Source organism: Coenobita brevimanus, chromosome 57 (genome assembly GCF_032717465.1).
Source record: "Coenobita brevimanus isolate Jiangsu-jjx chromosome 57, ASM3271746v2, whole genome shotgun sequence".
NCBI lineage: Eukaryota > Metazoa > Arthropoda > Malacostraca > Decapoda > Coenobitidae > Coenobita > Coenobita brevimanus.
Genome location: NC_137010.1, coordinates 19,585,583 through 19,599,534, shown reverse-complemented (window position 1 = coordinate 19,599,534; position 13,952 = coordinate 19,585,583). Strand labels below are relative to the sequence as shown.

Sequence of the window (13,952 nt, the reverse complement as noted above, 5' to 3'; positions counted from 1 at the left end):
CCAAACCTTCCTCCCTCAAGTACTCCATGCCACCCTCTCTCTATTACTCCAAACCACCCACCCTCAAGTACTCCATGCAGTACAGTACTGTACTCCAAACCAACCTCCCTCAAGTATATTAAATCACCCTCCCTCCAGCCACTTCTAGCTGCCTTCCCACACATCCTCCTTCACCTCCTCCTTGCACTAACCTGAAGAGGAATATAAAGCCGTAGACCTTGCCTTCAAAGGACTTCTGGAGGTCATATATCTCCTCAACCTGGACCCCTCGCACTCCCATGTCCTCCAGTAGAAGAGTGAAGAGACCTGGAACATGACCTCAATTATTTTACAGTGAAAAAAGATAGAGATGGACAGATGAACATGTACTCTGGTAAAAATACAGTAAAAAAACAGTACTTACTGAGTTATTGGAGTTGTTGTTGTTCTTGCCCAGGATATTAACACAGTGAACTACAAAACACTCAGTGGAGTGGTTAACTCAAAAAATAAATAAATAATAAATACAGTAAAACCTCAAAATAACAGACTTCAATAGACCGGAATTTGCTTTTATCAGAGTCGAGGAGCTACCAGACTAAATTCTTATATAACAGAAAAAGTCCAATAAAGCCAGAGGCAGTCCAGACTGTATGACAACTTCAGTTATTATAACCACAATAAGGTATATGAAAGACATGTTCATCAATGTACAGTATAGTCTTATTATACATATTATACTTTTGATTATTGTAGTGAATGTATAATACAGTACTGTACAGTACTGCAATAATAGTGAAAAGTTTAAAAACCTTTGGTGCGATCCGGACTAATGTCTGATACTGTATATCGGAAAAAGTCCGGGTTAGCAGGGGGAAGTCCGGATGTCCCTTTTATCAGAATTTTGCCTTTTTCGGAATGGCTTGGGCCATAATTAGTCTGTTATAAAGGGGTTTTACTGTAAACAAAGAAAAACAGTATAGAGGTTTTACTGCAAAGAAATAAAAACAGTATAGGCTTCAGACTCTACACTGAGGGACAAAGCACACAGCATGCAAATGCATGTGCACACACACACACACACACACAAAGATACAGCTACACAGACCAACAGACAGACTGATAGATAGATAAATATACACAGACATACAGTACATATATAATCACAAATATATAAACATAAATTATAATGCTTTGTAAACAACTTTATTCTATAATGAGTCATGCGGCAATTTAGATGAATATAAAAGCTTTGGAGGTCAGGAAGTCACTTTAGAGATAGAAAAATCATTTTGTAGCAAGCAGATATTCAGGTTAGGAAGAATCTAGTGGTGAAATTGCGAATGATGGACATATCTCACCCCTCCAGTTCAAATCTTCCCTAAGTTGTATAAAATCAACTGGTGCTAAAAAAGAACAAAATATAGGACATCTGAGGCTGTAGGGGTTAACCCTTATCTGCCGGGGGTTTCCCGCTGTCACCCACTCCTCCTTACGGGGAATTTCCGAGATGTTGGGAAAAAATGCCCTTACTTCAAACCCTAATATCTGCCAAACTATAATTGCCAGAGAAAAAAATAAAAATACATTAGACTCATCAACTCTTCCTCTTTCAAAAGAAGGTATCTCGAGGCTCCAGGTGGTCCCATCGATAAGTAAGGATAAATTGAAAACGACTGGTTTTACACGTTTGACTGGTGGGGTCCAAGCACGTGCCACTGGCTGTGACCTTGGACTCGCTGGCTAGCGCTGGCAGCATTGACCGGAGTGGTGATTGTAACACTGCCCAGGCGTCCTTGGTTGGAATGTGGAAAATTCAATTTGATCCTCGACTTTTCCTTACTCACCATCGTAAGGACGAGTCACCACCCTGCCCATGTGGCTCCTCAAAGGTTTTCCGCCCATTTTATTGTGCCACTATGCCCCATAGGTGCGTGGGGGAAAAAAAAATGGCTTTTTTTTTTTTTTCTGTACTCACTTCTTGCATCAATTATAATAATATTCCCTCTACTACGGCACTTATAAATGAACTTGACATCATGATTACAGGTAATTGTACTCTGACGAGTAAATGCTGTGGCTGTTTCATGCAGTATGGTTGAGTATGAGGTAATTACTTGTACTATAATTCAGACTGATTTGTACTAATCAAGGGCATCGTGAAAATCTTACAAATGTCATACACAACTTACATTATTTGCACTTCACATCACAAATACGCTTACACTCACATATTCAGCACTATTTTCCTCAGTATCAAGTGAAAAAATTAGTTATAGCCAAAGAGGAAATTTTCTTTCTGACCCACTCACAAGTGGTTTTCTTTCATGTAACAGGTAGGCTAACTCAAGGTATTTCCAATAATTTTTTCACCAATAACCAACAAACAGTAACACTTATTTCACTGCACTTGTATAACTTATTATAAAACACTTACTGTATATCTAAGCACTTACTAGGAATCACTTATAATAACCGACATTTCACTTGTTTATAAAAAACAAACAAACACATACGTGTGCATACCTGTATACTATTTATACTTTCCCACACACCTGCTCAGTAATCACGCTCGGAGCGATACTCGCAAAAACATTTAGGGCATAGACCAGAGGGACCTTGCACTGTGCACGCTGGTAGGCTGTCTCTTTTCGTGCTGGGGGATGGCATTTGGTTAAGCAACGTTGGGTCTGGTTAGTACTTGGATGGGTGACCGCCTGGAAAAACCAGATGCTGTTGGTATCCCTACGTGTCAAGTGGGGTTGGTGGAGGATTAGTGCCCCTCCCTGTAAAACAATTAACTCAAAGCCCTTGGCCACCCCGTCTGGGATACATGGCGTCTGGCAATGAATGAATGAAATGAATAGTTGTGGCACCACCTGTCTGCCTGATGACCTGCTGTGGTACAGCCAATTTCTACCATCCTGTGCTGCTGGAAATACTTGGCACAGCTTAGCCTGTCCGCTGTAGCTGCTGTCCCCCGCCAAGTACCTGGCACCTGTGCAGTTTAATATTCTTCCAGGAGTCTGTGTGCAAGCTCTCTCTCAAACTCTCGTAGAGATAGAGGTTTCCTGAGGGGCTCCTTGAACATTATGAAATTGTTCAGGACAGCAACATCAAGGTGTAAAAACGCCTTCCTGTACCACCTGCAGGACTTACGTGGGCAATCAACCTCACCAATTTGCATGTCTGATTTATCAACAGGCCACATGTTGATTTTATAATCGCTGACAGCATCTGGCTTCAACACGGGTTCCCTGGGCCAGTGGTCTGTTTTTCCCATTTCCTCAAAAACACCCTTATGTACTGTTGACAACATGTTAACCTGTTTCTTGTCATGCCAAAGAAGGGTTAACTTGTTGCCGCATTTCTTGGCACGAAGGGCTCCTTCCTCAGTATTTGCTGGGAATATAGGGAAATAAACTGCAATACCTCACCACTAGACCACACGGGAATTTACAGTGTTGTGCAGTGTTAAGAAATTAGAATTTAGAGTGCAAAGGATTAACTGTGGAGTGCAAACTGGCGGTTGAAACTAGCGTGGTGCAATTAACAATGTGCAGTGTTAAAAAAATTACAACTCGCAGTGCAAAGAATTACCGTAAGTGCAGCACAACACTGGAATACTGTACATGCTTCAAGAGCATTTTCACCACCCCCAAAGCCTTAAAGAAGGCGGCCACAGACGTGCTGTAAGTACCCTGGCTGAGGTATAGTCACTTCTGATTCCTCATTCTTTGGTTCCTTTTCAATTATTCATGCTTTATGTCCATTATTGGTGTGAATAGGGTCTTAAATAGGTTTAAATAGGTGCTATGCATGTCCAGTAGGGAGTTATTTAGGTGGCTTTCAAAGTTAGGCTGGGTTACGTTCCTTAAGTACCAGTCCAGGAGCTAGGTGCCCACTTTCCAGACGGGACCACTTTCCGGACATGCCTTTGGCTCTATTACATCAGATAGTGGAGGGATTACTGTATTTTTTATTTAGCTATATCTTACCCTAGCTATGGCTTCTAAGTTAGATGCAAGTGCCAGTGGTGGCATTAAGTGTAAACACCAGTTTATCCCTATTTCAATACAGGATTTAGGTGGGACTGTTGATAAAAACTGGACCTTGATTTTCCCATGCGGAAGTTGTGTGACATACGGTCCTGATTCAACTGCTTAAGAAATAGCTAAAGAAGGGGAAAAATATTGAAATTCTATGCAGACAGTGATTTCAAGCAAATATTATTTGAAGAACTACAAAACATGGCACAAATCAATTAATTATATTTATATCTAACACTTGCATAATTTAACTTTCAAGCAGTCCATAGTGCTTTTGAGAAATGGAAGGTGTATAATTGGGTCAGAAGTGTACCCATTTTGTTTATAAATAGCCGTTTTCTCAGTCACCTAACCCTCGTATCGGGCACCCGCTCCCGAGCCTCGGACGCCAGCACCCGATAACTGAGATTGGTTTTCTCAGTCAATGAATTTCTCGGGTGCGAGCGCCCAAGCCTCGGAACCTAGCGCCTATGTGACCAGCACTGAGCTGGCAATACTGACCAGGCCCACCTGTGGTAGTTAGCAGTACTTTACTACCAAATAGTGACCAATCATATTTAATTTTGCATAAATATAGGTATAGGTATATTATATTTTGGGTAGTTTTTGCGGGTCCAAAATCATTTTAAAAGTGTGTTTCGAATGATTGGTCAGCAAGATGAGCCAAGGTCACTCACTTACGGAACATTTACCCACATTACCTATGGTTTAAGGCATCTTAATTAAGACAGGAAACATGATTTGGTAATGTTTTAAGCCTATATCTGAATGCACAATAGGTACATATTACTTTTTCCAACCGCATGCAGTGGTGACTTGCAGCCAAGGCAGACGATGGAGCTGGTTTGTTGACGACAGCTAGTATTATTGTGGCTGCACCATACTCTTGTAAAACATTTGAGTGTACAAATTTTTAACAATACTCTGCACCAAAACATCGAAATAATATGTACTGACGTTACCCAGTACATACCACACGTATTTTCATATGCTATTTTTAAAAATAAACAAATTTTACAGCAGCCTGCCCAGCTCGGACAGTGTACCCTGCCCGATTAACGGTCAGGTGCTTCCACCCAATTGTTCCGATAATGGCCGTGTTACAGGCCTCGGAAACGCCACTGAGAAAATCAAATCGTTCTCGGGAGCTAGCAGACGACCTCGGGTGTGCAGTCCGGGGTGACCGAGAAAACGACGGAAAGGCTCCAACATGCATGCATCAGCCTTCCTCACCTAATGGCATCTCTCCATGTTGCTTGATTTCTGTCAGCCTCCCTACTCAGTCTTTTATCCTTGAGGCCACACTCTATGACTTCATCCTAGGTCTTTTTCGGTCTGCCTCTTGCAACCCCACCCCATACGTTAATACTTCTCACTTTCTGTACCCAATTGTCATTCCCCATCCTCTTCACATTCCCAAACCATCTCAATCTACCTCTCCTCATCACAACACCAATACACTCCAGTCCCATTTTTTCTCCTAACTCTTCCATTTTGAACCTAGCCCCCCAAGGCCTTGCATTCAAGGTCACACTGCACATCCACTGTTAGTTCGGTAAAATGGTTAATATGGCAAAGATCTGGAACCAAAGGTGCTGGAAAACTGGTGGTGTACCCGGTACCAATATTGTATAGATTCTGGCCTCAATTATGTACACCGAAAACAATCCAAGAAATCATTTACAGCGCTGGGTGGTAACCATATAACCAAACCATACGTGCTCCCTACGTGTCAACAAGTGGGTTGGTGGAGGGTTAGTGTCCCTCCTCGTAAAACAACTAACTCAAAGTCAAATGGCCACCCCTAACGGGATTATGGCGTCTGGCAGTAGATAGATAGAAAACAATCACAGACAAAAGAAAAAAAAAAAAAATAAGATCCTGTAATGATCACAAAGGAATATTTACTCTACCCAAAAACTAGGACGTGAATAAACAAACTCTTTACTGACCTAACATAATACCAAGTCAGCTAAACATAAACCTGGTCACAGGAAACTAGAAACCTTTGAAATAAATAAATACGGTACACCAAAATATGGCCCTCTAACTCAACGAATAGAGCCTGCATGGCCAAGTAAATACGCAAAATTTGGTATTTATTACTTTACTGCCATTTCTTTAACGGGCAATCTTTCCATACCCAGTGGATCTGTGCTATCATATAGTGTAAGTCTGTATGTGTGTTTTTTGTGTGCAAATATTTCTATTTTTTATAAATATTTTTAATTTCTATACCTTGGATCTTGACTCTGCCAGTCCATGTAAAAAATGCGTGTGTTTCTCCTTTTGTCTACTGCGCATGCGTCTTCTAGGTCTGTTTCAGCCACTCATAGGCATACATTTGGTCATGAGATGGTATTCTACCAATCAGTTTGCAGCGCGCTCTTTGATTCATCCTGGGTAGAAAATTCGGTATTATTTTACAAGTGGACAATAAGCAGTTTAGGAATTTTAGCACCATTAACGTATAGTATAGTCCCTACGGATCATAATGAACCCCCAAACCCCAATCGGAAACTGATATTTTCAGAGATAATGAATTTAATTTAAAATTAAAAAAAAAAACTACCTTGGATCTTCACTCAGCCACTCCGAGTAAAGAAATGCGTGCGTTCGTACGTGTGTTTGTCTTCCCTTCGACTGCGCATGCGTCTCGTATGTCTGTATCACCCACTCATAGACCTACATTAGGTCATGTGATGGTATTCTGTCAATGAATTTGAACGTTGGTCTTTGATTCCTTGTGGGTGGAAATAATCAAATCCTCGGTATGGTCTCTGAAGAAGAAAGACATGCTGTGTGTCCCTGGCGTGATATTGATTATTTACGAGTGATTAAGCATTTCGACCCTGAATCTGAGGAGGATATTAAGTTTCTTAGAGGACACGGTGTATTACCTTCGGAAATCTATTGCCCAGACTGTCAGGAACCGTGTAAATTTAGAAAAGACAGACATCAGTGGTACTGTGGTCGGTACAAAAATTACGCAAAAACCAAGAAACGGGTACAGTGTAATTTTTGTGTTTCTGACTACAAAGGAACTTTTTTGGACAACACACACCTTCTGGCTTGGCAAATTATATTGTTCATAAAACACTGGACTCAAAGGTTCTGGAACCACAACGTTATTGCCAGACAACCCTCGTCCTGGACAATAGTATCTCCAGGGTAAGCATTCCCCTAGGATAGGTTAGGTATATTGGGTTAGGTTTGGTTAGGTTTAGTGTGTTTGGTGAGGTTACGTTACGTATTCCCCTAGGATAGGTTAGGTATGTTGGGGTAGGGTTGGTTAGGTTTGGTGTGTTTGGTGAGGTTAAGTTACGTATTCCCCTAGGATAGGTTAGGTATGTTGGGTTACATTTGGTTAGGTGTAGTGCGTTTGGTGAGGTTACGTTATGTCTGTTTGGTTAGGTTTCGTCTGTTCCATTATGTTAACTGGTGGTGCAGTATATTTTTCTGGTGGTTTTTGATGCGATTTGAGTTGTTTTTTACTTCTTTTTTTCCAGAAAATGCTTCATTTCACCTACTTGTCCAAAGTTCATGATTGGAAAAGAGGGGAAATGAGGCATTTCCGACAAAAATGAAGGTCAGAAACATTCGAATCGCATCAAAAACTACCAGAAAAATATATTGCACTACCTGGGGGGTGTATTGTCCACTTGTAAAAATTTACTGAAAATTCAAATCCTTCTTGCTATGCTTCTGACGAAGTAGAACGATCTGTGCACCAGGTGTTACATTATTTACGCGTTATTAAGCGTTTCCACTCAGTGGTTTTTGATGCGACGACTGATTTTTGCCTTCGTTTTCTGTTGAAAATGTTTCATTTCAGCTCCTCATCCAGTCAAAGTTCATAATTGGCAAAGAGGCAAAATGAAGTATTTCTGAAAAAAAAAAAAAATGAGGGTCAAAATCATACATCTCATCAGAAACTACCAGAAAAATATATTACACAACCTGGACCAGCATATCTCTAAGGCAAGCATTCCACTACAGCAGGTTACATTAGTTAGGTTGGTTAGGTTAGGTTAGGTCTGTTTGGTTTGGTTAACTGGCTGTGCAATATAGTTTTCTGGTGGTTTCTGATGAGATTTCAGTGATTTTTGCCTTCATTTTCTGTCGATTAGGTTGGGTTAGGTTATGCTGCTTTTGTTAGGTTTGGTTTGGTTGGGTTAGGTTACATCAGGTGGCAATCACGAGCTCCTGCAGGATTAGGAGGTAGGTAAGATTGATTTCCTTTATTGCCGTTTCCTTTTTTTTTTTTTTTTCCACTTGATAGTTTTTTGTTCATCTGCGTGTTCTGAGGCCTTATTACCGTAGTGGTGAATAATAACCATAATACGGTATGACTGTGACGAGTGTCATAGTATGGATAGTATTCATTTGCACAACAAATGAGGCCTCAAAACACTCAAATGAACTAAAAAACTATCAAATGGAAAAAAGAAAAACTAGGAAACGGCAATAAAATAAACATTTACCCCAAAATTTTCACATTTATCAATGGTCTCATTCAGATGTTGGCAGAATCACCTAAGTCAAAGATACTACCTTTTCCACGATATAATTTTGCATTACATTACTCACCTGGGTCACTCTCAAGTTCAAGCCAGCCATCTGCTAGGTTGTTGATATCCACTGGCATGGAAAATAACATCAAAGACTCCAAAATATACCCACAGGCACCACATCTACACAACTCAGCTGACCGCTTTTGTTTACAATGCGGCGTGTCCGGAGATCGCTTCTAAGGTACTGTATATCGGAGGAGGAAAAAAATGGCTTACTGTCCCTTTTTAGTTTTTACTCTCTGTCTTTATTTTTTTTTAGTAACGCTTTACATATCAAATAATACTCCTCAGCACAATCATGTAGCTTTATAGACAGCAAATAATTATTCCAGTCACTGGCATGATAAGAAAATCAAAAGGTTTGCATCATCATCTATCTCTGTCTATCTGTCGTCATCTATCTATAGCCAGACACCCTAATACCGTAAAGGTGGCCACAAACAACTCGCCCCCATGTCACCCTGCCCCCTGCCATTTCGATTCCCTCCCCACAACTTACACCCCCTTCTCTCATATACCTCTCTTGTCACTACTCCATCTTATCCTCCGCCTCCCCCTCCCTCTCCCCAACCCTCCACCTCTCTCATATACATTCCCCTTCAACCTCTCTGCATGGCCAAACCACCTCAGCGTATTTCTCTAACGCGTTCTCTCAAATCCACACCACAACCTTATTACCTTAACCTGTCCTATCGCTCCGGTACGGCCTGTGGACCCTCTAAAGAAACGTTGTTTGTGGCACTTTCGAGCTGCGGATTGGGAGACCCTCAGGCAGTACTTCTTTGATTTTTCCTGGAATGATTATTGCTTCTGAAATACACACCTCCGCCGCCGCTGGACCGACCACCCCGCCACCCCCCACCCTACCACCTCACCACCACCACCCAAGGAGCGCCACCCCCCACCCTACCACCTCACCACCCCCCACCCTACCACCGCCTCACCACCACCCCAGGAGGACACACGGCAGGCCGGGTCACTGGGAGACCCGGAGCGAAAAGAGCGCCGGGGCTCCCCTGTCCTAAGTCCCTCTTCCACCCAACCAGTCCGACAGCGACCACGCAGGAGAAAGACACGACTCTGCGGGCGGAGCAGCCTTCACCAGGTTCGGGGTGGGACTGAGCCAGATTCAGTCCCGGACAACACCGCGGTAACGGCCACTGTACGTGCCGGGGAGGGAGCGGCCGCAGTACGCCCCTCATTTGTTTCCCCCTGTAGCGCCGCCACAACGGCCACTGTACGTATGGGGAAAGGAGCGGCCACTGTAATAACCGAAATGAAACTTAACAAATTAATCACTGTCCTGGCCGAGACTCGATCTCGGGCCCCCGTGCTTCATACGCATGCACTATACCACTGAGCCAAAGAGAGGATCCCCACATTGCCTCTAGGCAGCGCAGGCTTTATACACTCTATTACACCCCTCTTTTCTCTCCTTGGTGATTAATTTGGTGAGTTTCGAACACACAAGGTAGCGTAAGCATCGGAGGCCACCATGGGGGCTGTGGACCACACCAAAACAGCCCATCCCCGGGATGAGGGCAGGGACGCTGTCAGCTAACCAAGGACCAACATAAAATTGCCAACCAAGCCCCGCCTCACATCCCACCGCTGCCACCAATGTAATAACCGAAATGAAACTTAACAAATTAATCACTGTCCTGGCCGAGACTCGATCTCAGGCCCCTGAGCTTCATACGCACGCACATTACCACTGAGCCAAAGAGAGGATCCCCACATTGCCTCTAGGCAACGCGGGCTTTATACACGCCATTACACCACTGTACGCCCTTCAGCTACAGCCACATCTGGAGACAGCCTCGGAGTGTTAGCTATTGACAGCACTCCGGCTGGCAAAGGAAGGAGGAGTGGAACCGCGATAATGGCCACTGTACGTGTCGGGGAGGGAGCGGCCACTGTATGCCCCTCATCCACTACCTCCTCCTCCTACGGGAGTAACACCGTGGTAATGGCCACTGTACATGCCGGGGAAGGAGCGGCCACCGTACGCCCTTCAGTTACTTCCCGTTGGGCAGGCAGACCCGCAGTAACGGCCACTGTACGTGCCAGGGAGGGAGCAGCCACTGTACGCCCCTCATCTGCCTCATCCTCCTTCAGGAGCAGCACCGCCACAACGGCCACTGTACATATGGCGGAAGGAGCGGCCACTGTACACCCTTCATCCACGAATCCTGGGATCCTCCCAGAGAAGGTCCCTTGCATGGCCGGCCTTTCACCTCTCGGCTGTGTGGGACACCCTTAACTTACTCCCTCCAGGTGTGGTTCCCGGGAGGTGCTGCCGGAGTGGTGGCGTGGTCCTGTGTTGGTCCTGCTGCCTACCCCTGGTCGGTCCCAGTCCCCTGACAGATGCCAGATGGAAGAGGTGCCACAGTCTACCCCTGATGGCGCCCCACCCTACAGGCAGCCACAGTATCTGGGCTCCCAGGCCAGACCGGCAGGCCCCAGAGCCAGGCCGCTTGGGCTCCACTCCCCCACGGCCCTCCGTCTGGAGTAAGAGGCGACAGGCCTGCCTCCTGCAGCTGTTCGGCCCCAGCCCCAAGGGCCGCCCTTCAGGTCGAGGCCCCCAGATCGGAGGGCCTCCCTGCACCCAACCGACGAGGCTCCAGCATGAGGGCCTCTCAGGTCGAGGCCCTCAGACGGGAGAGCCTCCCTGCACCCCCCTGACGAAGAAGGTCCGGGCAGTGACACCCCTGCTGGTGGTGCATTGTCTCCTGCAGGAGGGCTCTCCAGTAGAGCCCCCTCCCATGCCCGGACGCCTCCTCTGTTAAGCCCAGGAAACAAGGGCAAGTAGTGACTGTAATGCATCTCGTGTGTCTTAAAAACCACAGAGATGGGAGTGAACAGTGACACTGATAGAGTAAGGCCAGAATAATATAAGTGACACACAGTGAGACGAATACCCAGGCAGAACAGAAAAGACTAGTGAACACGGGCACAGAGACATACGGAAACAGTGGGGCGCGAGGAAAAACCAAAAACCTGTGAACAGTGTCTCCACGACTAAGTGACTATCCCGAGTGTCGCGAGTTGCACCCTGACAAGTTATAGTAATATTCACTCTCTCGACCCCTGGCCCTTTTTGCCCCTAGTGCATCTGGTTCAGACTATTAAATGCTAGTTCTGCATATAGCCATGATACAGGTATTGAGTATTTATAACTCACCATCAATGTATAACTGAAAATCCCCACTCTCCGCCTGTGCTGTGTGTGCATACATTGTATTGGGAAGCTAACTCTGTAAACTTGTCTAAATCATATCCTGTAACTCTTTGTTTCTATATTGTAACAGTGTATTGAACTAAGACAATAGATGTGTTAAGGTGTACTGACTAGTGTTTATGCCCTGTTCCTTAGTGGGTGCTTTACTTCTGGTCCGGAAAGAGGACCCCGCTCAGTCGCGGGCGTTTTTAGGACGAGGAGTCGGACTAAAAAAATCCCGCATAACAGCTTCCATGGCCGGGAGCCATCTGAGTGTGCCGTGTGCATTACGGAGGTTATTCTCTCGGGCATGGAAGCATACATTCCTATCTCATATCCTTTGACTGATGCAAGAAAGCCTTGTGTTAATCACGCTTGTTCTAATGCTGTCCGCAACAAGGAATGCGCCTACAGAAGGTACCGGAGCCAATCCACCCCTGAATCACATCTTTTTTTATGTTTCTGCCCGGAATCATGCTAAGTCTGTTCTTCACTCTGCTAGAAATAATTTCATCCTTACTAAATGTTCTCAATTCTCCAACTCGAATTCTTCCCGCTCCTTCTGGCACCTTGCCAAAAACCTTTCTATCAACTTTACCTCATCATCTTTCCCTCCTCTTTTCTACTCTGATGGCTCTGTAGCTATTTCTTCTACTGATAAAGCAGATCTCTTCGCTCAAACTTTCTCCTTCAATTCCATCTTAGACAATTCTGGTGCTGTTCCTCCATCACTTCCCCTCTCTGACTTCCTCATGGCTGACTGTTATGCAAGGCGTTTTTAGGCCGGCTTCCCGCCCAAAGAATGCCGAGGGTATAGCTGAGTTCCCTTTCTAGACCAGAACTTAGACACAGTATGAGAGGAACAGGGCATAAAAACACAGGGCAACAACCTTACACGTATATTAGCAAATTCTCCGCTGCAGAATGGGAAGACAGTTCACACGATATGCCATACAAAGTTAATGCACAGGCTGGGAGATGGGTTTTGTGTATCACACAGGATACGAAATAGATAATGGGCTCAGTCTGGGTAAATAGGTAATGAAATGCGTGATGTACACCATAGTGCCACCGGAAACTCACCGACACCCCCACCAGGACCCCACAGAGTAGCCGCAGCCGAACCTTGGGATGCCGTGCGACAACGGCATAAGTCAGCCCGGGCCGTGCGCCCTTATAGCACCGAGCCGTCGCACCGTTGCCCTAGCAGGAAGATGACACTACCTTCGGGGAGTGGGACCGCCAGATCAGGTCGGGGTGGAGCTGCCTATCCAGCTCCAAACAGCTCCCCTCAGGTGTGTGTCTGTAGCTGCTCCCACTTTCAACAGGAGTGTGCCTGTAGCCTCTCCAAAGGTGTCTTCCTCTTTGGGACGGCTGGTTGCCGCCCGCCCCTCGTAAGAGAATCGGTGTCTCACCAACTTGAGGGTAATCAGGAGACAGCCAGTTGCTGCTCCCGCCTTCGTCGGAAGGTGTCCTTCCAGGGACGGCCTGTGGCTGCCCTACACCCCCTCCTGCAGGAGTCGGCCTGTAGCTGCTCCTCCCTCCGACAGAAGGAGACGGCCTGTGGCTGCTCCCGCCTTTGTCAGACGGCCCAGTTGCCATTCCGAAGGTGCTGCCCCCGAGTCAGCCTGTAGCCGCTCCTCCCTCCGGCAGAAGGAGACGGCCTGTGGCCGCTCCTGCCTTCGTCAGACGGCCGGTTGCTGCTCCAAAGGTGCTGCCCCCAAGTCGGCCAGTAGCCGCTCCTCCCTCTGGCAGAAGGAGACGTCCTGTGGCCGCTCCCACCTTCGTCGGATGGCTGGTTGCCACTCCGAAGGTGCTGCCCCCGATTCAGCCTGTAGCCGTTCCGCCTCCCTCCTGCAGGAGACGGCCTGTGGCCGCTCCCACCTTTGTCAGATGGCTGGTTGCCGCTCCGAAGGTGTCTAGAGGAGCGCTAGTTTCCCCACTCAGGCCATGGCCAGTAGCCGGGCCTTGGTACCTCATAGTTGCGCCCTTGGGCAGCCATGGCCGATAGCCGGGACCCACGGCCAGAGAGAGGTGTCAGCAGTGTCATCGTCCCAGCGTGAGACGAGAGCCCGGAACTCCAGCATCGGAGAACCTCAGCGGGACCATATGGCTTCCCCTGGCCTCTGC

At 46.0% G+C, this 13,952-nt stretch overlaps 1 protein-coding gene across 1 annotated transcript in view; it reads right to left on the bottom strand.

Annotated features, from left to right (window-relative positions):
• Positions 1-8,720, bottom strand: part of caly (ubiquitin carboxyl-terminal hydrolase calypso) — a 125,530-nt gene extending 116,810 nt beyond the window's left edge. The window contains exons 1-2 of the mRNA XM_080274228.1: positions 8,619-8,720; positions 192-306 (exon numbers count right to left, since the gene is read on the bottom strand). Of these exons, the coding sequence (XP_080130354.1) occupies positions 192-306; positions 8,619-8,688 (185 nt within the window). The 5' untranslated portion in view covers positions 8,689-8,720. The remainder of the gene's footprint in view (positions 1-191; positions 307-8,618) is intronic.
• Positions 8,721-13,952: the final 5,232 nt, after the last annotated feature.